The sequence below is a fragment of the Periplaneta americana genome, chromosome 14 (assembly GCF_040183065.1).
Source record: "Periplaneta americana isolate PAMFEO1 chromosome 14, P.americana_PAMFEO1_priV1, whole genome shotgun sequence".
Classification (NCBI taxonomy): Eukaryota; Metazoa; Arthropoda; class Insecta; order Blattodea; family Blattidae; genus Periplaneta; species Periplaneta americana.
Window position 1 is genome coordinate 81,108,770 of NC_091130.1, and position 27,713 is coordinate 81,136,482.

Below are 27,713 nucleotides of genomic sequence, written 5' to 3' on the forward strand. Positions count from 1 at the left end.
GCCTATAATTTCGTCTCATATAGTTATTTATTTCATTAAAATATCTGTTATTTATATAATTTCGTTACATATAGCTACGTATTTCATTGCAGTACATATTGCTACTTACATCTTATCGTCACATATAGCTGTTTATGTCATTGTGTTACATATTTTTAATAGGAATAGGTTGGATGTGAGAAAAAGGTGCAAATAATAAAAGAAATGTATGGCGTAATATGAATCTGCGTTTAATTGATACCGAGAGGCAAGAGGTTGAAATCCAATGTCTAGAAAAACCTTTACTGTATTTACAATCAGACCTTATGTTTAATTGGGAGAGAGTGAGTATATAAATTCTTGTAGCAAAGATAGTAGAGCGAGTTTGACGTGGCTAAGATTGGGTGTATGAAAGAGTAATAAAATTGGTTTCCGCATCTGTGTGTGGAGGAGTCATGGGAACACATTCTAGTGCATTGTAAAGTAACAGAGAATCTCCAAAGAAATTATCTACTACTGTTGTCACGGCAGGAGAAGTCGCCTGAAGTACTTAGCTGGGGCGGAGGGGAAACAGTCTCGCATGCGCACCGCGCTGTTCACTGCAATATTCCTGTTTCACAAATATCTACTACACGTGTCTATGAGTCTTTGCGACTTTGTGAAAATAATATTGGGGTTTTTATTGTAGTGTTTTATTAGTTTCAACAAAACATTTGTTTTCAGTATACCGCAAATCTTTGTATTGCTTTAGTTATCCTTTGCTTCTCGTGTTAATAGTGTTGATACTGATATAGTTAATAGAATTTATGTTATTGTATACTGTTATTTAGGTTTATAGCAGTTTTTTGTTTATTGTAAATATGTCGAAAAAGAGGAAACAAGGATTCACAATCTATAGCGAAGAAAGGAATATTATTAGAAGTGCAAAATAATTCTGTGATGAAGAAAAAGAACAACAGTGCCTTTGCATTCCTTTACGAAACCTACAGCAGAGGTAGAAAAGTACTCTAATCTATCCACAAAAACAATACAGCGTATAAGGAATGAAATGAAAGACTGCACAGAAGAAAGTGCGTTGTCGACACCTGAGGGAGAAAAAAAAACGCAAATGTAGATGACTTCGACGGGAGATTGACAAAAAAGATATAATTGAGAATTTTTATTTGAAAAAGAAAGAGAGCCACCGGCGTAGCTCAGGTGGTAGCGCGTTTGCCTGCTGATCTGCAGTTGCGCTCGGGAGTGAGTTCGATTTCCGCTTGCGCTGACTACCTGGTTGGGTTTTTTCCGAGGTTTTCCCAAGCAGAAGGCGAATGTCAGGTAAACAATGGCGAATCCTTAGTTTCATTTCGTCAAATACCATCTCGCCATCATCAATTCAATCGACACTGAAGAAGCTAGTAGTTATTACAGTGTCGTTAAATAACAAGCAAAAAAATAGTACCAAACTGCAACAAACTTCTACTGTACCCTTTTACAAGAGAAAATTGATTTGAAATGAAAGACAACATTAACACGAATACTAAAGAAAAAGAATTTCAGGTGGAAGAAGTGTGCAAAAAAAAAAAAAAAAAAAAAAAAAAAAAAAAAAAAAAAAAAAGAGGAAAACACTGTAAATTATTAGAATACGTGAAGATATCTACAGCAAATAATAAAGTTTAGGGAAGTGGAAAAACCGATTTTTTATCTGGACGAGATGCGGATAGATAGGCCTACCAATTTAACGTTTCCCAAGTGCTGGCACGATAAAAATGTTACGGGAGGTTTGACTGCCATAAATGTGTCCAGAACACTCATTTTTGTCCATCAGGGTGGGGCGGTGGGGCTAATGGCTTTGTTGAGAGATTCGAATTAATATATACGACTGGAATATAAACAGAAGTTTATCATGGACAGATCATACTCCAGCAATTTTGAAAAATGTGACGATAGTCACAGCGACAACACCGAAGATGCGGAATCTTTTATGTCTGACTCCGTTCCCTTGTAGCCAAGTAAGTGGACTGAAGTTTTCAGGTCAGAGTGTAGCGTAAAGTTCCTCCGTCCCGCCTATCTACTCCCCGCGCCAACTCGTACCGCGAAGACAGTACCCTCGATGCGTGGTCGGAAAAGGGGTTCGCTTGCATGTATTGACATAGCGAATAGAGAATACGCACAGAAGACTGAATTGTTTCTCTTCAAGGCGAGACAGCTTGGAACATCAGCTGTTGAAGTTTATGATAGGAAGTGACTAAGAGATAATGCTAACTATTGAATGTTACTTTTATGTATATTAATAAGTTTTTATATCATATATAATATATTTAATACATATTTATTTATTTATTCTGTTGTAGTTAAGGCCATTAGGCCTTAGGTTAGCATAGCGTGATATAGTGTGTCTTGTATATATCACTTTCTTATTAATCTATGTGGTTTATGGAGAATGGTTGGATATTAATCATTGTTGAGAAGGGAGAAACTTAAAAAGTAGAACCCGTTGTGCAAAACACGTAAGTCAAAAGACCCGTGCATTGGATTTAAGGGCAAATTCTGACAGTGCAATGCATTGATATAATAATAATAATAATAATAATAATAATAATAATAATAATAATAATGCTTTATTTTTTCTGGAAATATTAAGGCCTTCTCTTCCACTCAACCAAAGAATAAAAAGGAAAGACATGATAATACGATGCGCATCCAGAAAGCAAGTTTCCCGATTTTTTCCCCTTGAAAGTAAACGTAATTAGCCGTGTCAATTGCGCATGCGTAACAGATCTATGATATATCAATCATATGTCAGCCGGACAGGTCCCGCCTGGTGTCAGTAGCGTGGCAGCAGTGGTCCGAAAGTGAAGCTCTTATTCCTTCTCCCGCCGCCGCATTCCGCCAATTGAAATTCATCGGCAGCTCTGTCAGGTATATGGGCCGAACATCATGAGTAAGCAGATGGTGCGTCGCTGGTGTAGGCTGTTTTCCGAAGGTTGTCAAAGTGTCCATGATGAAGAGCGCAGTGGGCGACCGTCCCTTATCAATGATGATCGTGTCTAGCTAATGCGGCAGTGCATCATGGAGAACCGTCGCTTCACTTTTACGGAGCTGAGCAGCCATTTTCCGCAGATATCGCGATCCTTGTTGCATGAGATTGTCACTAAGCACCTGCTGTTCAAAAAAGTGTGTGCCAGATGGGTGCCGAAACACCTGACACCCGAACACAAAATGCAACGTTTAGGAGCAGCACTGACATTTCTGCAACGGTATCACGATGACGGCGACGAGTTCCTTGACAGGATCGTCACGGGCGATGAGACTTGGATTTCGCACTTCACCCCGGAAACCAAGCAGCAGTCAATGCATTGGCGGCATAGTGGATCTCCGGTCAGGACGAAATTCAAACAGACGTTGTCGGTACGGAAAGTGATGTGCACGGTGTTCTGGGATAGGAAGGGCATTCTGCTCATTGACTTTCTTCCAAGAGGTGAAACAGTGTACGCTGGCCGTTACTGTGAAACACTGCGAAAATTGCGACGTGCCATTCAAAACAAGAGGCGTGGAATGCTTACTGCAGGTGTTGTGCTCCTCCATGACAATGCTCGTCCACATACGGCTCGGCGCACAGCAGCTGTTTTGACGGAATTTGGCTGGGAGTTGTTTGATCACCCACCCTACAGTCCTGATCTTGCTCCCAGCGATTTTCACGTTTTCTTGCACCTCAAGAAATTCCTGTCCTCCGGTGAGCGTTTTGGGAACGACGAAGAGCTGAAGACGTCTGTCATACGCTGGTTCCATTCACAGGCGGCAGAGTTCTACGACAGAGGGATAAAAAAGTTGACCCCATGATAAGACAAGTGTATCAATTCTGATGGTGGCTATGTTGAAAAATATCTGAAAGATTGCTGTACCTGTTGCCAACAAATGTTTTCCTGATAGTGTGCGTTCTTTTTTTTTAAATGGGGAAACTTACTTTCTGGATGCGCCTCGTATAATGTTAGTACAACAGGAAGTTAAAGGTATACCTAAGACAAGATCTAGAAAGAAAAAATATACATAGGCCTAAACCAGAGGATTATCGAACTTAAATACTTACATTAGATGACAAACTAAATTACATGATCATATATTACATAAATTTGCGAAATAATTCCACATCTATCTCTCTACATAATTTTATTTATATTATTTCATCGTACACAGCTATTTATTTCATTATGTTGTAATATATCATTATTTATAAATAATTTCTTTACATGTGTTTTTTTTATTTTATTATAAGCCTATTAAATGTTTTTTTATATCATTATGTCCCATACAATTCTTGTAAATGGGGAAATGGGAGAACGAACATTAATGTAGGCCTGCTCAAAAACGCGTCCTTTCAAGGGAATTTGGGGCAGAGTAAACTGAATATGTGAGCTCCGAGCCCGTTGGCCACTTCTCTCACTCCTATTTTCGCCGTTCCACTGAAGGAACTCTAGATAATTTTGAAGGGGAAAGCCGAAAATGGTCGTAATAGCTACCATATGGGAGGGGAAGAAGCATGTAACAACAAAAGGTCATGAATGCCGAAGATGTTAAAAATCAGCACATCGAATGTGACTGCCACAGACCTCGCAAGAGGGCAGATGTCGGGATGACTCTAAAAGAAATGGACCATCTCTTACATCTTTCATAAATTTCGGTATTTTTCCAAATTAAAACCTTCGAATAAGAGCTCTAGCTTTCGCATAAATTCTTTAATGCAATACGTTACATGTCGTTTACATCAATTCGGTAAATACAGAATCTTATTTATTTCGTTATGTTATGTATTCTAACATCAGGACGAATAGAAGAAAAAGTGTACGCACTTCTATGCTTTCCCATTTCGGTGGCGGACCTGACAACTCTAGTCCCGTCGCTCTAATTTCCGGCAGCCAATCGCGTCGTAGGTCGGCTACATTTAAACGTGTGAGTCTTGTGATTCGCTGAGGAAGACGTTATCCATTTGTTAAGGTTTGATAAATAATATAATCGCCCGCCATTTTGGCTCTTTCGTTGGCGTTCGCAGAAAGCACACGAAGACGTTATTTGCCGCTCAATTATTTGCTGAATTACAGTGCGTTTGATTTATTATCATAGGAACTACGACATGCTAATGTTTAACGGTGTGCCAAATAGATTTCTCGTATGGTAGCTCGGCAACGAAAGAACAAAAATGGCGAACGATACTATCTACCTAGACTTTATAGAGCCTTCACTTCCTAAGACGTAAGCAAAGAGGAGGAGCCACGCCGGGAATAACAGCGTCGTGACTTATAGTGGCGCTTCGATCGCTAGGCTCCCAGTAGGCTCCATCTGTTGTCTGAAGTCAGACACCTCGAAATATATTTCTCGCGCGTTTAATGATGAAAGTTTCTAGGGATTGTTAATATGATTTGTTGTTGAGAGTTATGTAGATGTCTTCAATTTGTTGTGCTTTGAATTAACCAGTGACAAAATAATATTGTGTGGTGGTTTACAAAACAATTACAAAAATTCCGTACTGTTTTGTTCCGGGTTATAGATCAGAGTACAGTAGAAATAGTGTAACAAGACATTTCTTTTCGTCTCCCAAAGAAAAAGATTAGTTTGGAAAGTGGGCCAGAGCGATTCCGCGGAAAGATAGGAGCTTTCTGTAAATAACCGATCAGACTGTTTTAATATAAAACGTAATAAGACAGAAATACAGCCAGTGCGTTGAAAATTACAACCAAGAGTTGTACCTCACATTTTCCCCAATTTACCGAAATGATGAAATATATGAAAATAAACGTTGCGGAGTGGTAATATTCGATGAGGTCAAATTCAGAGAAGAAATTCAATGTAATAATTATTCCCTTAGAGTGGATGTATTTGTTGATTTCGGAGATCTCACGTCTGATGTCCGAAAGAAACAATTAGCAAATCATCCATTAGTATTTAGGCAAGATTGGTTTCAACCAATTGCTATTTACGCTAGCAGAAACGCTACTCCAAATGATGTTCTCGTTAAAATTCTTATTCAAGTTTTACTACAATTAGAAGCAGTTGGGATGAGAGTAGTCGGTTTCACTCGTGATGGCAGTCAAAAGGCCTGGAAATCTTTAGAAAACAATGGAAAAATATTTTCCAGCACAATGCTATATTCCTAATCCCTCCGACGAAAAAAAAGGAAGATATGGGCATTCTCAGATTTTGTGCACATTTTGAAATGCATAAGGCATTTTTCCATGATAAAGTAGAACTCTCTTAGAAGGAGAAAAACATCAATTTCAGTTTTTATAGGAGACTTTTTGAGGAAGATTTATCTGGATGTGCCGGTCTTAGGGTTTGTTCCAAGTTGACAGCAGCTCATTTAGATCCTTCGTCCTTTCAGAGAATGAATGCCAGACTTGCGTTCCAACTCTTCAGCGACAGTGTCGCCAAAGGTCTCAAACTTTATCGTGAAGTAGGGTCATCGGGTTTCGAGGGCAGTGATGACACTGAAGAATTTCCAAGGCATTTAAACTGTATTGCAGACGCATTAAATTCACACACCCCTGCTAAGGTTCTTTATAAAGACTCTTCTAACCATAAATTCCTTATTGATTTTCTTCAATGTCTCAGAACTACAACCAACACATTTGCTTCTGGTATAACAATGGAGTCTTTAGTAGTAACCTTGCAGAGTACCTTAGAAATGAGTGAATGGCTCTGTAGCAAAGGATACAAATATGTCCTAACAGGGAAACTCACCCAAGACCCCTTCGAACATCACTTCGGAATTTTACGTTCACTCAGTTCAGATGACCATCTTTCGAAGATAGATTTCCTCCATATGCATTTATTACAATGTATTTATGTCCCTGCAAAGTAGATCCTTAACATTGCAGGAAACTGTGAACCGAAAAGTGATAAACTACTCACATCGTTTGTGAACCAAATGCGAACATTAGTGTGAATGCGGAATTACGTAACAAGGCAGTTAAGAAGTCTGTAGAAACTTGTATAAAAGAAAAAAATTGTTCTTCGTGAAGAAATGCGTGGTCAAGGCTGGGAAAGTGCTGTGCCGGAGTTGGTAAATATCACTCCTGCCGCGTTGATTGACAGATGTTTAATGTATCATGTGGCAGGTTATGTCGTAAATCATTCCTCTAAGTCTATTGCGTGTACCCTCTGTGTCCATTCCCTTCGACAGAAAAGTAATGTGTCTAAACTTTGTGCAGCTCTCACCCAAATCGACTACGGATCCGGTAGGAATGTCAGTTTTTTAACCCATCCCTCCCAAGATGTGTACGTCGTACTTCTTCAAACAGAAATGAAAATTAAAGAAAAGATTAGCTCAGCGAGTGCAATGTGGGGTGATATCTTCTATGACTGTCTTGACACTATTGACGCTCTTACGATCCAGTCTTCGGGATCAGGTTGTTGCAGAGAACACATCATAGATATTCTTCCTAAATTGGTTTACCACTACTTAAAGTGCCGATTCTTCTTCAGGACAAAGGAAATCCGAAGAGAATTACAAGCTCGTAAATCCGCCAAGTCATCTGTCAAACTCTCGAAGGTAGTAGGCAACTAATCATTCATATGGCGAATAATTTAATTAATTTATAAGCACGTAAAATATATTTCAACTCTGGTTTTATTTAACATTTTTTAGAGTTTTCTGTCCCTGAATTCGCAACTTGTTAAATACTGAACTTACCGCTTTCATAGCGTTTCAGATCCCATTGTATTTTCTGTTACGAACGTTCATAACAGTAGTAACTGAGAGAAGGCTATTAATTATGAATAGGGGACTATGCAGGTATTCCTAAAGTTAAATGGTGGAAATTTGCTTTAAAAGGGACTAACGTAGCGTAACAAGAACTGTGAACTTCCTCAAAGTCAGAAGCCTAGCGATAGAAGCGCCGCGTTGCGGCGGACCCGTGTAAACTCGCTGAGTACGTACACTATTCCTTCTATTCGTCCTGCTAACATATAATATTTCGTCACATATATTTATTTCGTTATGGTATTATTTATACTATAGGCCTAATTTCGTCACATACAGCTACTTATTTCATTACATTATTAATTTCATTACGTTACATATTGCTGTTTATTATCATTTCACCGCATATTTACTTAATTAAATTTTGTATTTATATCCTTTCGTTGCACAATTATTTTAAAATACGTTATAGGCTATTGTTATTTATATAATTTCGTCACATATACAGTAGCTACTTATTTAAGTAAGTTATATGTATATTTATATCATTTGGTCACATATAGCTAGGTACTTATTTCATTACATTACATATTACTTGCGTCTGATTGAGGTTCTGGCTGATATGTACATCTGTTATTATCAGGCATTACATCTCACTTGACGATATCTGTCGGAGGAAGAGCAATTTGTATACATCTGAAGTCTGATTAGTGTAACATGTAGCTAATCGGCGATGTTTGCAATGGAAGAGGAAAGGAACTGGTCACCCTACCCCATTATATCATGGTCTAATTGCCTCATAAGTGGTGCATTGCTATTTCACTTTTGAGTTTCAGATCTGTCTTCGGACAGTTGACTAAAAATAACATATCATTATTATTATACTTGTGTTATGTGTAACTTTCTATTTATTTTTATTATTATTATTATTATTATTATTATTATTATTATTATTATTATTAATCTCCTTTAATGTGTGTAATTTTCTATTTCAATGCATATGATCATTTTTATTACCTTGTTAAACATAACTATTTATTTATATTATATGCCGATACATTACCTACTATTTATATCATTCCATGACATACCGTACAGTTATTTATTACATTACGTATACGTCACATACAGTTGTTTCTTTAATACATTACATATTGTTATTAATTTATCATCACATACTGTACAGTTTTATGCCATTTCATGTGACATTGTTTTTAAAAACATTTCATTTCATATTGTTATTTATATCACTGTACTGCATATGAATATATTGTTCTACGAAGATTAAGCCTATTTGCTAATATCTGCTTTGAAACAAAATTAGAACTTCAGTATGTAGCCTTCTGAATTAGCGCCATGTTATGAACTTCCTTGTAGCTTCCAGTGGAGGGCTGCGATCCTACAGCCGTAATGGTTTGGATCCACGGCGGAAGCTATACCGGTGGCTCGGGATCCGCGTCCGTATACGGCCCGGACCATCTGCTGACCGAAGACGTGGTTGTGGTCACTATCAACTACCGACTTGGACTCCTGGGTAAGTTACACGTACATCATATCCCTTTGTAATATCCTTATCGTTCGATTCTGATATTGGAACCTCATCGAAGAATATGTTCATTCCCACTATAAACAGTAAAACTTTTTTATACGTTTCACACTCATACGTTATTTTCTGTAGTCCCGGCAAAATTCTTATACTTTCCATGTTAATTTATTTCGGTTATATATTTCTCGTCTATACGTTCTTTACACTTAACTTATATGATCGTATTTTAAACTTCAGAAGTTACGAAGCGTTATTAATGTTATGTTTTATTTAACGGCGCTCGCAACTGCAGAGGTTATATCAGCGTCGCCGGATGTGCCGGAATTTTGTCCCGCAGGAGTTCTTTTACATGCCAGTAAATCTACTGACATGAGCCTGTCGCATTTAAGCACACTTAAATGCCATCGACCTGGCCCGGGATCGAACCCGCAACCTTGGGCATTGAAGGCCAGTCGAAACGTTATTAAATACGTTCTATATCAATTTTTGTTCGAAATTAAGTTTACTGTAAAAATGTAAGAACGCGAAAATACAGTAAGTGTTCATTGTTAAGATGTGGGTCACTTTGAAATTCGTGGAAATTTGAAGCTACACGTGCTTCCCTCCACCAATTTTGTGTCTTTAATGACGCTGTTACTGCTTTAGAAGCAATGAAACATCTTACAACACACCATGATGTAACTGGACAAATTGTGGAACAGTTATGAAAATTTGAGGGCATGGTTTATTCCTTAGGACAGGGTTGCAGAACTGGGAAAGAAAGGGGTGGAAGCATGGGGCGGAGCCTTCAATGACGTTTCTGTGACGTTTGGAAAACACAGTATTCTCTCTCCCCCTATCGTAAAATGACGCGAGGGTTGAAGGGAAGGAATGAGTTACGTGTTCCGGTTATGGCGTGTGCTTCAATTATTGTAGCATAGTTTTGCATCCCTGCCTTAGGAGTAGCAGTCCAAAATAACTGATTTTTTGGTTGTAAAAATAATTAATCACATGTTACTAAATGAAGATCAAACCGAAAGAACGAAGTAAGTCAATGTAGTAACATTTTCTGGATTTGAGTTTCAAATGTAATATAAAAGCCAGCTTTAGCTGTAAGAAGCTTAGATTTTCTACAAATAATCTTACATTCTTCAAGAATATGTGTTGTAAATTTGAGTAGGCACCATATTATGGACTGAAAGATGGCTTAACTGTGAATTTCTAAATTTCTCGTATGAAAATTTTACTAATTTTAACTTGTTCTCATACAGTCTTCAAATACTATGTCACATGTTATTAAATGTAATTTCAGTTAGGGCAGACTTTGCTAATTTCGTGATGATAAGGTTTTCATGCAAAAATAAGGTTTAAAAAAGTGTTTTTAATGTATGTACTGTACATTTTTTGTATTTCAGAAAGCTGCATGTCAGCATTTTTACCTCAAATAAAGTTATACAATATAAACAAAAAATTTAGCACTCTGCAACGACTAGTATAATTTCGTGATAGTTCTTAAATTCAAAATATTTAGGCATATTCAGTCTAATTTTAAATTTATCAGTCAAGTTCATACCTACAACCCAAACAGTTAAAGTTATTTCGGTACTTTGAAAGACTGATATGTTTCATTAAACCACTGATCATAACTGACGCACTGAATCCATCTTTCGCCGTGCTTGCCGCCCTCGAAATTCCCTGATCAAGATCGCAACAAATCATTAGGCTTATCATTGTACTTTTCTCTAAGGACAAATCTTCCATGTTTGGCTCTTAAGACGATGATATTTCGTTGTCTACCTCTTTAGCTCACTTGAGAAGCTGAAAATGTCATTCTCATTGACTGCTGCTTTGGTCCCTTCTGATTCTCGTCGAACTTGCCAAGAAAAAGACGAGCTTTCTCTGCGCAGTTTTAATTTATTTAAGACACAATCAATTCTCTCTTTCATATCATTTATATTGTATTTCTTTCCATATCTGATTATCTGTCATCTGCAACATTCTTGACATTTACAATATATCAGAGATGCTATGAATACACACACAAATATTTTACGTTTCATGCATTTGATATTTCTTCCACTAGAGAGTGTTGTTATAGCATAGAAAAAATTTAAAGAAAAAAATTGACTTCGTGGAATGAGAAAAACGCTAAGAAAATAACCTCCCAAGATAAGATTCTGCATTGATAAGCGTCTTTTTTTTTCTCCAAGAAGTATACATCGTCAGTACTTACCATTGAAACAATATGGACCACAAAACACAGCAAAAACCCTTCTTTTAGCAAAGAAAATCGTATGATGTATTCACTTACAAATTCAAAGCTATAAATCTCACAACTTGTCAAGTAATTTCCAAAAAAATCTATGTTATAGTAGTTAGTACATCTTGTGCTATTTATACTATACGATCAGTTACATTTGTCGCTGGTATAATTTCGAGGTTTATTTAAAGAGAAATATCACGAAATTAGCCAAGTTTACCCTACATGTTTTTCTCATGTGCGTTTTATCTTTAGACCTACATAAAAACGTATAAATCTAGTTGTACTGTATATTCTTTCTCTTCTCCTTCGTTTGTCTATACTTTGTTATTTTCTTGTCAATATTTCTCATTAGCTTCATTTTGTCTTGGTTTCTTCGCTTGTTATATTTCGTCTTCTTTTATTTTATTTTTTATTTTATCTTCTTTATTATGGCGTTATTTTTCTCTTTACTTTCCAACTTTCTTCCATTCCTTCCTTTCTACTCGTATATATATATATATATATATATATATATATATATATATATATATATATATATGTCTTACTTTGTTATTTCCATTATTTCTTTGTGATCCTTGCCCGTGGTTAGCTTCTTCACCTTCCACCGTGGCGATCCGGGTTGGATCCCCTGGGTCACAAATTAATTTGTGGTGAAGGTTTTTTCTCGGGGTTTCCAGTTTTCCCTCACCAATATCATCATTTCACCAATACTCCATGATAACCCTAATTCTGCGAGGTCTCAAGCTAGGCCTCCAAGAAAGAAGTGGTTAAATGTTGCATTCATTTGTGTTTAATAGACTATTAATTATATTTCTTTATTATTTTCTCTTTCTCTCATATCCTCTTCTTTGCTTCTTTCCTTTGTTTCTCGTTTGTTTTCAGCTCTTCTTTTTCTTGCTTCTGAATTATTATCTTATTTTTTTGTATTTTCCTTCTTCATTTCTTTGCTGATATATGTATTTTTGTTGTGATGATTCTATGTTTGAGGTACAAAAGAGAGAAAACTGTAACATTACACTTTGCTAGTAGTACCATGTAAACAGAAGAGGTAGTAAGTTTTCCACGCGATCCGTCTCGCCCCATTCTCTATTTCATGTTTCTCGAGATTTTCCACACAATAGTCATGGAACTATTGGGTAAAAAGCACACACAACACACCAACTTAGCTTAACATGACTCTGTTCCAGGATTTTTACATCTTCCAGAGGCAGGCTTGGCGGGTAACAACGGGCTAAAGGACCAGACCATGGCACTGCGCTGGGTGCGGGACAACATAGCCAACTTCGGAGGCGACCCGAAGAGAGTCACAATCTTTGGTCAGAGCGCGGGTGCTGCCAGTGTGCACTTTCATATGCTTTCACCCATGTCCAGAGGTAAGAACCACGTCATTTAAGTTTCGGCGGTATATTGTTACGTTCTTATTACTAATTCCACAATTTGGGACACCTGGCCGACATCTACGGCTGACCACTAGGATCCTGAATACAAAGCAGAGCTTAAATTAAAAACAAAATACAATATTATTTGCGGAGAGAATACAAAACAATGATAAATTTTAAAATAAAGTACAATTTGATTTCGGAGGAACACGAGATGTAAGTACAATTAAGAGTAATGAAATGAAGTAAAACAAATAATAATATTACGTAGTGTTATACAAGTGATTGTGTAAAATGGATAATGAATCTCTCAACACAATTAGAAAAATTTTGCTAATGTCTTCATTAGAAAATTTAAGAGAAAGGAGAATGGTTTTTGGTTGTCTTAAATGAAGTTCCCCTAGCGCCAAAAAGAACTCCTTTCACTCCCCATGTATTAATATTCATTTCGTATTTCTCACTGAAGTGAGGAATACAAGGATTGTAAATAGACTTCTTTTCATCTTACGCGTTTCTTATCTGTCAGTCCTTTCGTAACATTGGATATGATGCTACTGTGTAGGCCTGTATATTCTTACCTATTTTCTAATAAACCAATGAATTAAATTATATACAGTGTATCAAATTAAAAATTCAAACATTCATATTCTGTATTGAACATACAAGACATTCTTAATAATACCAGGAGTAAATAAGTTAACTAAATTTATAAACATTACAATAAAATTTAAATAGATTATGTTAGCAATACAGTAAAACAAAATCTGGTAATAGTAATTGGTTCCATGTAAATTTCACCCAGGTGTCAGGATTAATCCATCAAGAATGTCAGCCCCTTCCCTAGCTCTCTAGATATCTGGCTAGAGGAGGTAAAAAATCGTTAGATTTTTTTTAGGCTGAAGTGCTGTTATATCCTTCTTTTCCAGTATCATTATTATTATTATTATTATTATTATTATTATTATTATTATTATTATTACTATTATTAGGCCTATTATTATTGTGACTTTCTCTTCATACGAATAATATGATGTTTCAAAATTTATATGCCGAGAATTTTGCACAAATACTTCTCTTCAGCAACTCCAATACTGAAAAAGTCGTTTTGGACAAGAAGTCTATCTATGTCTATGTACAGCTATTTCTCCTATTCTGTTGATTAGATCAGACCTGGGCACTAATACCTCAATTTAGTTATTGTCAACTACACTTTAGTCCACACTTCAATTTCTCCGGCTGAGACAGTCATATTTTGGTCCGATACGAATAGAGAGTAAGGTAAACATTGCTCAGTGACGGATTATATAATATTGATCGTGCTACAATTTCCATAAGGGCTATAATAATTTTTGCGGTCAGGAAGGATACCATATCATCCGATATGTGACATACAAATATTTAACTAAACCTGTAACAAATTTAAATGTAAGAGGGCATTTTAGGCTGCCCGTATAAATATTCTACAATAATATCATCGTTATTTTCTTTAGGAAAGACACGAATAACGACGCTAAAAGAGCTTAAACATGTAAGTGACGATAATCTTCCCGACGTAAATATTTAACACTTTTGAAGAATTACGTATCGCATTTCACAGAAAATTAACACAAATATGGAGCCCTATATGATCGGCGATGTATGCAATGGAGAGGGAAATAATGTCTAATAAACATGCGTCCTACATCACATACTTTCTCAGATCTGAATACCAGTGGCGGTTATTCAAGTGAAGTACATGAAGGCCACCTTCACCCCTTTTTTCGTGCTTTAATAAAATATATTTTATCAATAAATTAAAATAAAATGAATCCTTCACTAAACCATATTTTGCTCTATTTTTTTAATATCTTGTTCGGCTTAATCCGCTCAGTTAACGTTCACTGCAGCATTTCACATGAACCCCTCACCAGCCAGGCCACGTGGCTAGCAGACCAGCTGAAGGTCCGAATGAGACTTTCCTTTTGGCCTTCAGTAAACACACCCGGTTGCCATGACAACGAGTTGCTTACTATGAATTACCGGTCCCTTTTGCGAGGCTATTATGAGGGTCTGTGGCGCAGGCATTCATCTCCTTTCTCTATTCTTGAAAGACAGAATCTCTCTCTCGTCCAAACATTGGATCAGGGTGCAAACTGTAATATTTTGCAACTAAATAAGAAAACATAAAATATTCTACAAAGAAGTTAAATATTGTTTAAATTTAGCATATAACGTATATATTTTGGTATTTTTTAATGTTAGCATCTCTTGAATATTATGTTTTGTATGGATTTTGAAATAATTTGAGTACCCTGTAATAAAGAAAGTTGGCATAACATTTGAAACTACGTTGTACATTAGACCCGCGCTGACCAACGATTTCGCTTTACGTATTCTTTGTTGTGATAAGTGCAGCGAAGTGTGAAGGTGTTACTACGTGTATTAATGCGATGAAAACATGAATTCGTTAAACGATTAAGTGTGTAATCTTTTGGAGCCACCGTTCTCTCGTTGGTGTGCAGAAGATAAGCAAGATATTTTAAAATACCGCAGAACAAGTCACATTAATATAACTATGAAAAAAGTGAAAAGTGGTGGTCGGTCATACAATATTCAGTTTCAAGATTCGTGGTATGCCGATTGCAACTGGTTATGTGGGAGTCACTAAAACGAGAAGTTATATTGTTGGCCTTGTCTTCTTCTGGGGAACAAGAAACCCGCTTGGAATTCAACTGGATTTTGCGATTTCAGAAATGTCAATCGCAGTCTTTACAGCCATGCAGATTCAGCTGAACACATTAAATGTATTTTGCAATTAAAGGCCCTGCAGAAGAACATGAACACCATTGCGGATGCACTAAAGGAAAGTTATAGGTTATACGTAAGTCAATTTAATGAAAACGTATGTTTAAATAGACTGGTAATGCACAACGCAATCGATACGGTATTGTTTCTAAGCAAGCAGGAGTTGGCTTTTCGCGGTCATGATGAGAGTATTTCGTCACAGAACAGGGGGAATTTCAAAGAATTATTGGCTCTCATTTCATTGGCCCTATGAAAATTAGAAATCACTATGAAAAAAATAGACCTGTTCTTTCTGGGAAATCTAAAACGATTCAAAATGAAATAATTGATTGTATTTCTGAATGCATCAATGAACTTGTAAGAGATGAAATTACTAGTGCCCCTTTCTTTTCCGTTCAAGTGTAAGTTTTCTGTTCAACAGAATACTGCTTTGATTTAATTGTAGCTACTGATTTTACTGGATAGGTAAGCTTATATCGGAAGTTGCATGTTCCGAAGTTGATTTAAAATATGAATACAGTTTACGATTATGATTGTGATTTTGAATTTTGTTATGGGTCCTATTTCTTGTGTACTCTTTTAATTTGATGTGTTGTATAAAATGTGTTAGATTTTGTCTTTTTTATGTCATGGGGACTTGTGGTTGTTTTATTATGTTGTGGTATGTATTGTGCGGAAGTTTTGCTGGGACAGTGAATTCTTCGGGATTAAGGGGACGTAGCTTCCGAAAATGTTGAAAATTTGTTTATTTTATATGCTGTGCTTTTCATAAAACTTAAGAAAATGGTGAATATATTACATTAATTCAATATGACCATCGTATAGGTTACAAAAGCATTCGCGACGTCACGGCTATATAACGATTCCAGGAAATTACCTAGAATTCTATTGACCTTCACCTAATTTATCCGGCACGAGCCGCCACTGCTGAATACTTGTTCATAGGAGGTGCTCAATGTGACTCCATTTATGGCACTGCTTTTCTCTGCCCTGCAATACAGCATACTACCAGATAATCATACCGTAGTTGATACCTGAGAGCTTTTAACCAAACCTCCTCTTAAAACGGGGTGCTACCGGGGTGCTACTCGCCAGATGTCGTTGGTGCATCGGGTTATTGGGATGTGCGCAGTGGAAGACTTTACAGAATAAACCGTGTGAATTTATGGTAACAAATATAATTAACAAATAATAAATAACAAGTACATGAATGAGTTGATGGAATAAAACATGAATATGTGAAGTTAAAGAAAGAGAAATAATATACTAAACTAATCTCAAACACAACAATAAATAAAGTCAAGAACCTTACATACTTTGATCGTTAACGGCCGATATACTTTCAAAGTCACAATTCAATCTAATTGGCAAGTTTCGAAAATATTAAGTTCATGACCTACAAAATATTCCACGCTGGAACACTCACACAGCATCTCAACCAACATATAAAACTTAACATCAATGTCCAGCGATTTCCATAGCCCTCGTACTTAACGCCCAATTAGATTTTGAAAGTTATGACAAGAATCTGACTAGTAGGCTCAAACATATGAACTCGATAACTTACAGAAAATAATCCAAAGTGAAACAGTCACACACACATACTGAATGTGCACATAATTAGCTAAAGCTTGACTTTTAATTACAATCTGCATGTACTATAAATCTCTGTATTATCACACAATGATCATGATACCCGAGAGAGAGAAAGAAATATATAAAAAACGATAATGGCTCCGAATTCACGTACCCATTTAAATAACAAATTGGAATTCAATATACTCAGAATTATAAGTCGAATCGTGTAGAAAATAATAATCAATTTGGAATACAATGTACTAGAACAATCAAGAAAGAAATTTGACTGCAGTTTGGTTACATACTTTATTACGATATAACCAATACCTTTCATTAATAACCACAATTCGCCAGGATATCTTGCAACCTCAATACGGCGTATCTATACAATATCCGCGTATCCTAATACGCACGCAAAATCAAACCGCGAGAACCACTTCGCCTAATCTGTAACATTACTATGTACTAATACGACGACTACAAAGCCTAGCGCAATCTCTCATACACGAACCAAGACATAATCACTAGCGAATCCTCTCCATATACAATTCAACAAATATATCGTAAGCAAATGTAACAAAGTACCAAAATAAGTTCATAATTTTGACTTAACTAATCCAATACAACCTTGCACATCACGACTGAGTTCCATGAGTAAAGACAACTGATCAACTTGTTCTCGAGACAACCTTCCACGTCGAGACTGAATTCCTGAGTAAAGTCAACTGTTCCACTAGTTCTCGAAGCAACCTTCCGCGTTGGACGTCAATTCCTGAGTGGAGTTCTTTCCTACTAAACGTAAAAACGAAGACTCGGTTCTCTCTCCCTCAATTGTTTCAAACCCTAGCTGACCAATAGGAATTTAGATATCAAAATGGAAAGGAAAAAGATGGCGCTATCGGCGGTGTGCCAGCAATGCGAACTCTGTCGGCGATGTAGCAGGCGAGATGATCCTCTGATACGTCGAGCTCGGCTCACACCTCTGGCATGGAATAATGATACGTCGTAAGGAATACTGAAAACAAAAGTCAGGTTGAGGATATGAACGGGGTCCAGCAGAGATGATGTGAATTTTCGTAATCAGTATGTGTGGGTTGATAAAAATCTCCATGCAGTTGAAGAAACAAGGCATCAGCACTGATTCCCAATCAACGTATGGGCAAGCGTTCTTGGTGATAGATTAATAGGGTCATACGTGCTACTACAGAGACTTTGAGGACTTTCTTATTAGCATATTGCTTGCCTTGCTGGAGTATGTGCCATGCCAGCAGAGACTAAATATGTGGTTCATGTACGATGGCGTACTAGCACATTTCTCCGCAATGTGCGTGAACACCTTACGCTGACATTTCAGGACCGCTGGATTGGTTGGGGAAGCTCGTTTCCCAAACCTAAACCCCCTAGACTTTTGGTAATGGAGACACATGAAGGAACCAGGTCAATTTCAAAGAGTGCTTGATTCCTTAAACCGAAGGACAGAGGAATGCAGTGCCATGAGTGGACGTCACATTGAGCACCTCCTATGAACAAGTGTTCAGATCTCAGGAAGTATGTGTTGCAGGATCCATGTTTATTAGACATTATTTTCTTGTTTTGATGCATACTAGCACCTCCTAAACTACTGGATATTTTTTAACACCCTGTATTATGTTACATTTCTGACATTCATTCGTAGGACTTTTCATACATACTGTATTTTTTATGTTCATCATTCCCGAGAAGTATGATTCGTAGGTACTGAATGTGAAGAAAATATGTCCAGTAGTTCGGAGAAATCGCTTTACACAGATAGACAGACAGACAGACCAGACACATTGTGCACCTAAAGTCAATTTTTTGGTATGAGGAATGTTGAAAACTTGTATTTCCATTTTTTTTGCAGCATAAGGAAAACTGTTTTCTTATTACCAGGTAGAATGCGGGACTGAAAAAATGGTCGTTCTGAAAAAAAAAATACGTGTACAGTAGGCCTATATTTGCAGGGAAATACACGAATTTTCAAAAGCATTAATATGTACTCGTCGATTTGTTTTTCAACATACTGCATGCTTGTTTGCGACACTTTTCCTTCAAATTCTTGAAATAATTTACAAGAAACTATTTTTTTTATTTATCAGTCCATATTAATTCACATACTATTCACTTCTAAAGTCATTATTGGATGCATATTTATACCATCGACAAATTATAAAAGGATCGACTGCTTCACACGGTGTCTATGTTAAGCGTTCAAACCAAGCAATTAGAAATGACATACACAAACAAGATCTGAAATAAGCATAATAAAACGAGAATAATATGTAAGACGATGCAAAATCCAGTTTGTTGTAGGGTTTACTATCTTTATTAAAAAAAAACAAAATGTGAGAAGTTTTAATTGTAATTTTATTGTAATTTATGCATATAACTTTATTATGTATCGAATCCTGTCCTGAGCACGAGAACACTATATCAGAGGAATGCTAAAATTTTCTTAATTTACAGTTTATTTTGCATTGTATTTTCCTGGCAATAAGCAAAATTATTATTATTATTATTATTATTATTATTATTATTATTATTATTATTATTAGTTAGACATTAAGTTTTAATATTGTACCTTTTCTTTCAAACAAGAATGTAACTTTTATTGAAAACAACAATAATCACTTGCTATAATTAAATGTAAACACTCCCGTCAACAATGGGATTTCCACTCCACACAGTAACACAGTGTTCGATATTGCAGTCCACAGACTACAATGACAATTTACTTGGATTATTGAGAACAACAATGTACTGCTAATCTTAACTAATGTTCACAAAGCACTATTTACAACACAAAACTGTCAGTTCTCAGATCACAGTTCGTTTGCCTTGGCTAGTTCTTCTAGCTCAGTCACTCGAGTTCACAGTATCTCGAACCCCAGACCTTCAGAGGCAGTCCACTGAACTTCGAACTCAGGTCCCCTAACACAGCTGCGGACACACTCACACAAGTAGAACTCCGGTCTCGAAGCTGGCTTCACTGCTACACTGACAGGCTGCTGACCAAAAACTGTCAACGACTGCAATTGCAACTAATTGCTGCAGCTCACTTGCGTCTCTCTTTATAACCAAACCATAGTTTCCAGAGAGTACGATTTAGCGGTCAATCTACAGATGCCGACAAGATGGCGCCTCTCGACGTCTCTGGATTTCTTCCCTCAGTCGCAGGCGCATTACTTCCCCCTCCTCTGCCGCGGCCCAGCATGTCGCCGTGTCTCCTCTCCTCTTCACGCCGCGCCCCCCCCCCCAGTGCTCCGTGGAGCCCATATCGACTCCCGCGCGACCTGTCCTCTTGCGGGACGCGTGATCGAGTCTCGATGTGGCTGTCACAATATATATGCGCTATACTTTTATCTTTGTTTACTTTATTTTTATGATTGCAAACCACAATTAACAAGTTTTCAAGATTCTCTGTTGTCATTACTTTGTTATCTACATGGATATTTTTGAATGCTGAAAATGATCGTTCAACGTCACATGAGGTTCAAGCAAGCCACACTTTCTTGGCACAGGCCATTCTTCACTTTGAATAGAGTGCTGTAACCAGACTTTTTTGATAGCACCATGTCTACGAAGTACGTTTCGAAAAGTTGTTGGTCTGACACATTGAACATGTGACAATTATGCCGCCAATCTTAGCGGCCATTTTACGTTATTTCAAGCACGAAAAATCATAATTTTCTGTTGACTAAATTTTGTGTAGCTTAGTTTTGAAGTTAGTGCGCCGAACAGATTGATAAAAAATGGAAAATATCGAGCTTCGTACTGTCATGAAATATTTCGTAAAAAAAGGAAATGAGTCCAAGAGAAATTGAAGCAGATATGAATGTTACACTGGGGGAATCCGATCCAGCATTTTAGACTGTGAAGAAATGGGCGGCATATTTAAACATGCTCGAGAGAGTGTAAAAGACGACTCTCGTAGTGGATGTTCAGTAATAGCAACAAGTGAATAAATCATAAAAAAAATCTACGCTAGGGTATTGAATGACCGTCGGCTGAAAGTGCGGGAAATTAGCGAGGTTATGCGTATCTCAGCTGAACAGATGCGCCACATTTTAGTCAATGTCTTGGGCATGTCCGAGATCTCTGCAAGGTCCCTGCTCACCACGTCTCGCACCATCAAACTATTTTCTTTTCGCAAAAACTCAAAACTCACTTGGGTGGGAAGAAGTTTTCGTCAAATGAAGAGAGGTATTCACAGCAGCAGAAGGCTTTTTTGCAGACCTCGAGGAATCTGTGTACAAGAAGAGTACAGCAGCTTTGCATCACCGGTGAACCAAGTGTGTGAATCAAAAGGGGAATTATGGTGAGAAATAAAGATTGTTTAAGAATAATCCTAGTTGAATTTCTATAACAGGCAATGAACGTTTCAAACATCCCTCGTAGTTTTATGTTGACAGCCTCACCAGTGGGCCCTTGTGCGTGGGATTATGTTCCTTTAAGAATTATACCACTTTCAATATTTTTTCAGGCGGCATCACGAACGAACGCATTCACACAATGCATACAGAATACATGATCACTCACTTGACACTCGGACTGCTGAGGCGACAACTGAAAATAAGTGCAAGTGTTTATGCAACAAAATTTTGAAAGTATGTTACAATATGCACAACAGTCAATTATATGTACGAACGCCTGAAATACACAAACATATGCACGATTAACTTCGTATATTCATCATCACAGACTTTAAAAAATGCGTATGTTTGCAGTAAAAATATACATTTGCATTAGAATTCTGGTTCGAGAAATGATATAGGGCTATCAGTAACAATGAGTTGCTCTTGAAATGGTGTACTGTTCCCAGCCAGTGCTGTCAGATGGCGGGAAATATCCCGCAAAGCTGGAATTTCAGATACTTGGCGGGAAAAAATAAGGATATTATCTATCTAAATATCAGGTCGAAACTGATTGCAATTAATTGCTTCTTATTTAAGATAGATTGAATAATCAATACTTTTTGAATGCAACCCAAATGTTACAGATAACCATTATCCTATGAGCTCAAATTCCATTTTCTTCATGACTTCCTGCTGCTATAGCAGCTCCTTGGCGGTAGTTTTCTTACAAATGCGGGATTTTTTAAAGTATTATAAGCTTTTAATATTCATGTATGAGAACCTCATCGTTTCCATTGAATAATTAATATAATAACTATAAGTAGCCATACCTGTAGATACGTATTATTGGAGAAAAATTCGATCCGGCATTGGGAATCGAAATCAAGACCTCTCAGCTTTGCACACTAAGCGCTCTTTCCATCTGAGCTATTCCGAGATCCGATTTACGGCGCCGCGCCGAATCGAATTTTTCTCCAATAACACGTATTATAGCTTATTATTTGTAATTTACCATTTTCAGTACACAACTTAATATAAATGTATCTTTTCTACACTTAATTTTATTAATTACGTCTATTTTCTATCTGCTTTCTTCCTGTAATTATTATCCGCTGAACAACGATTGTGCATTACAACATCTTCATAGAGCGGTTCTGCATTACTATTATTATTGAGACATCTGTGCGGAGCGTGTCCAACATCCAACAATGAGTATGTATCATGTTTACGGTCAAGAATGTCATGCCATCTATCCGCAATATGCAGAACCCCAATCGCACAAGTGAAGTGGGTAGGCATTAGACACACACACACACACATTCGCGCTTGCCCGCGTTTTTTTTTTTCATGTCTGTCATTTGGTTTTCGTTTCAAAACAACGTAAAGGTACGTTTTCCTCGGTGCGACTATTGCGATGATCGTTAAACGATGATCGTGCAACGATAATCGTTGAGCACTATATCTTTGTATTTCCAATGGAGCTGTTTTCCTTCGAGCGACTGCCGCTAGAGTCGTTAACGACGATCGTACGTCTTGAATAGTCGTTCAGGAAAAAGTTGAATATAATCGTCAGTCGCTAACGTTTATTGTAAGAAAGACGTATATCATGGCTCCGTTTTCTGACGCGGATGATGAAATTCTTCTCGAGGAAGTGGCGAATCATCCCTCACTATGGCAGCTGTCACATGCGTCCTACAAGAATCAAAGGGTCAAGGACAATATATGGGCTGAGTTTGTCAATAAAGTTGGAAAATTAAGTTATTAATTAAGTTATTTAAATTTTTAATACAGTCTCTCTTCATTATTGAGCTCAAGCAGACGGTGTTATTTGGCTCTTTTCATCTCATACGTATGGAGAAGTATTTCGTCGTCTTCCATCTCCTCAATCAAAAGCATTTAAGTAATCTTTTACGTCTACTCATTAAACTAATTCTGTTAAACACAATCTTCCTTTAGAACAGCCGTGACGAAAATGTGACTCACGAGCACATTATGGCTCGCAATGATAGCTATGCATTTCTCTTGCTTCCTACCTTCTCCAACCCCCACCCTCTCACTCACTGGAGTCAAACTCCGTTCCATTTGTATTTGTCTCTGACCTGCGAGGGGCATATCGTCGCAATGTCTCTCTCGAAACCATGTACCTCTACAAAAACGAAAGTTTCAAAGTAGGATGGGAGGACGCATTTTTTTGCTGCCAATATGATGAGAATATTAAATGTATAATTTGTTCACAAGTATTACCAAGAAACGGTTGTGTAACATAAAACGGCATTATACTACATGTCACTCATGAAATATTAAAAGGTTGTGTTGTTATTATTATTATTATTATTATTATTATTATTATTATTACTATCTCTGTACGTCGATCCTTTTTCAGCAGATGTACGAATAATACGGTTAGATCTTCAATTGAAACTCACAGATTTACGACGTGATGTTAAATGAAAGTTATATGTAAGGACTTGAATAAGTTTAAACTTTTCAAATCTTTGCCAAAAATAAAAAATAAATAAATATCCCAAGCTTCGTTCATTCGTTTGCTCTGTTGAAGCCATGTTCGCAATAACTTACGTTTGTGAAAAATTATTTTCAACAATGAAAATAGTAAAAACCAAATTTAGATCACGACTGACAGACAAATAACTTCGTGATCAACTACGACTGACTGTAAGTGACATAATTCCTAATTTTGAAACTCTGTCGCAGAGACATTCTGAAGACAGTTAATTTTAGGTTGTGATATTGTTCATTTCTTTCTTCGTTACACGTACTAAACATCAGTTTGTAGCCTTGTACTGTATAAAATTATATTTGAGTGCTTGACTAAGGAAAATGAAAATCCGTTTATAAGTCAGACAGTTGCTTCACTTCCCCTTCGGGTGTCCGCCTCCCTCCATAGGTGCTATGCACGTTGCAGGTTACACAGTGGCTCGGCGCATGATCACATTTTCGCCACGGCTGCTATAGAACGATGCGATTCCGAATGAAAACACGCGACTACTGAAAAATCAACAAATCGTAGACGCTCCGAGCAAAATGGTAACCAACGATTATCGTTCAACGTTTCATCGTTCAACAATAATCGTTGAACGATCATCGCAATAGTCGCACCGAGGAAAACGTACCTTAAGCAGTTGTCTTTAATTCTAATGATCGAAAACTTCCGGTTTATTTTAAGAAATTATTTGAAAAGAAATGAACCAGTATAAATTAATTACACTGGTCTACAAAGAAACACTTTTTGTCTGCTACTGACGAAATTTCAAGTGTTTTGTACTGAACTCGACGCGCTGATTCCAGATCTGTAATCAGATTTACCATAGCACGTCAGATTTTTTAAGTTATGGAACTGTAACATTAATTATAAATGTTACTATTCAGTATTTAGGCCTACCTGTACCGTAAAGTCAGAGATATAAATTGAGCTTAGTTTATAAATTCTTTGCAAATTTTTTATATTCGTTCATTCATTCATTCATTCATTCATTCATTCATTCATTCATTCATTCATTTAGCGTTCTGCCCAAGGTCAGGTCTTTCACTGCAAACCCAGCTTCCTCCAGTCTTTCCTATTTTCTGTCTCTCTCTTTTTTTTCCTCATATGATCCATGTCGTCTATCATCTGATATCTTCTTCTACCCCGAACTCATATTATTTTAAATACATTTATTAGAAGATATAAGTACACTTACAATATATAGTAAGCAATGAAAACTCTGTTAAAAGTGCTTGAGATCTTGATTTTCAGCTTCTGTTGGCATGTGGTTGATCGCTGTAGGAACCAGCAGAAATCACCCATCATGCTCGGACCGTATTGACCCTGGTACCTGGATTCTATTGTTGATATGTCCTGATGGAACCTCTCACCATGTTCGTCACTTACAGCGCCGAGATTTGATGGAAAAAAGTCAAGGTGTGAATAAATAAATTGCATTTTTATAGATATGCGACAACCGAGAATCTGAAATGCTATGATCATGTTATATACAAACTCAGAATAATAAAATTATCAGCTCGATTATTTCCTAAAAATCTAGATGACATTAGTATGTGTCCCAAGCTTCGAGTTCAAGAGCACTCAGTTTTGACCTGAACGTAGTATCACACATCAACTGTCGGATCTCTGGCCCAATGAAAATTCCTGCATTCAATTTTGCATCACTTTTCACTCTCCCAAACTTCTCTTTCAGGTACTTAAAGTCTTCACCATCATGATTCAGAGCTCGCACAAAGTTTTTCATGAAGCCAAATTTTTCATGAGGGCCTTGTGTTAACAATTTAAAATTTTATTATTTTAAAATTATGGCATGATGGAAAACAACGGACTTAGATCTGTAATCAGCACACTCAAATTAGGGTTATTTCACTTGGTTTTGTTCAGTAACAAAATCATTGTAGACCAGTGTTATTGAACATATCAGTGCAGCAGAAACGAAAAGAAAATACCGACACTTGTTACTATGATGGTTGGACATCGTGGAAATGGACGTTTCCGTGCAATTATGTATGTTGGTGAGTACACTTGCATTACAGTGCGTACCGTATATTAAATCGATTTTTTTATTTGCTGCATCGTTTTCTAAAGACAGGTCTTATCGGCAAAAGATTATAAATTTATAAATATTTTCCTACTTTATAATAATATTTTAAAGTACAGAGAATACAATACTTACCATATAATAATTATAATTATTATAATAATACTTCTCCTTCTAATAAGCTCTGTCCGCCACACTTGCTATAATTATTAATTGACTTTATACCTGTTACGAATATTCAATTTTGGTAAAGGGAAGGATTTTTTGTGCCTGAACGGGAATTTTATAGCAGCCTGGAGAGAACCTGCTGACAGCACTGTTCCCAGCTGATTTAAGTGGCGTAGCGTGATGTATTTGTGCTCTGATGTGACAGTTATATTGTTGTTTGTATCTTTGTTTCTAATCGTTATTGTAATTATTTTAGATGTTATTGTCTGCGTGCAACCGAGAGTATTATAATAGTTGTACATTGTACGTATTCAGTATGCTTTATATTCTTTACTATACCAGGTATGTGAAATTACATGTAGGTCCTATGATCTGAATTAATATGTAACCTTTATGTTCAGTCAGATGGAACTATACATTTCCGCAAGTGGTGCAACACGCTCTGCTGTTTCCTTTGAATTAAGCATATTGTGAATTTTATTAGTAACAACAATGTAATTTATTCGTCACAACAATAATTCCTTTCTACTATTCGCCTTAAACGCTCTCGTCAACAATTGGATTTTCACTCAACACAGTATTCGTTATAAAACTCCACCGACGACAATGACAATTTACTTGGACTAGTACGAGGAACAATGAACTATTAATCTTAACTAATATTTACAAAGCACTATTTACAAATCAGAACTACCAGTTCTCAGTTCACAGTTCTTCTATCTCAGTCACTCGAGTTCACAGTATCTCGAACCACAGACCTTCAGAGACAGTTCACTGTACTCGAACTCAGGTCCCTCCAACTGCGGTCCACTGCACTCGAACTCAGGTCCCTCCAACTGCGGTCCACTAACGCGAACTCAGGTCCCTCCAACTGCGGTCCACTGCACTCGAACTCAGGCCTTCGGATGCTGACGCAGATGCGGACGCACACTCGAGTCGAACTCCGGTACACAAGACTGGCTTGCTTGCTCTGGCTTTCTCACTGACTGGCTGACTAATCAACTGAAAACTGCAAACTGGAAAACTGCTGTCGTTCCTTCGCGTCCGTAATTTATAGCCACAGTGACGTAGCCTCGAAGGCTCCACGCGTCTCTAGAGATGGCACTCCAGAAAAATCCCGAGCCCTCTCCTCTCTACCAGCACCAGATGCGCGCGCACTCTCGCTCCACTCTCTCTCCGCGTTGGCCCTTTTCGCCTCTCCGCTGCGCGCCATCCCAAGTGCTCCGCGCGATCTTCTCTCTTGCGGGACGCTGGTCGTGAGTTCGAATCTCACGTCGCTGTCACATTGCTCCCTCCTTAGGACTGCTCGTCCCGGGCAGTCCCTTGGTAGGCTGCTAATCGGTCCAGATGCACCACCATCATCTTCCCTCGAGGTTGTCGCTGGATGCGGAACACCACGTCGTTGATCCGGGTCACCACGCGGTATGGTCCATCCCAGGCACGCT

The 27,713-nt window shown here is 37.3% G+C and overlaps 1 protein-coding gene across 4 annotated transcripts in view; it reads left to right on the forward strand.

Annotated features, from left to right (window-relative positions):
• Nucleotides 1–27,713, forward strand: part of LOC138713512 (juvenile hormone esterase-like) — a 70,810-nt gene that overhangs the window by 21,209 nt on the left and 21,888 nt on the right. For 2 of the 4 annotated variants that reach the window (XM_069845678.1, XM_069845680.1), the window contains 3 exons: nt 9,032–9,188; nt 12,630–12,815; nt 25,311–25,475. In XM_069845678.1, coding sequence (XP_069701779.1) covers nt 9,032–9,188; nt 12,630–12,815; nt 25,311–25,475 — 508 coding nt within the window. The remainder of the gene's footprint in view (nt 1–9,031; nt 9,189–12,629; nt 12,816–25,310; nt 25,476–27,713) is intronic. The other 2 variants (XM_069845679.1, XM_069845681.1) reach the window with 2 other exon arrangements.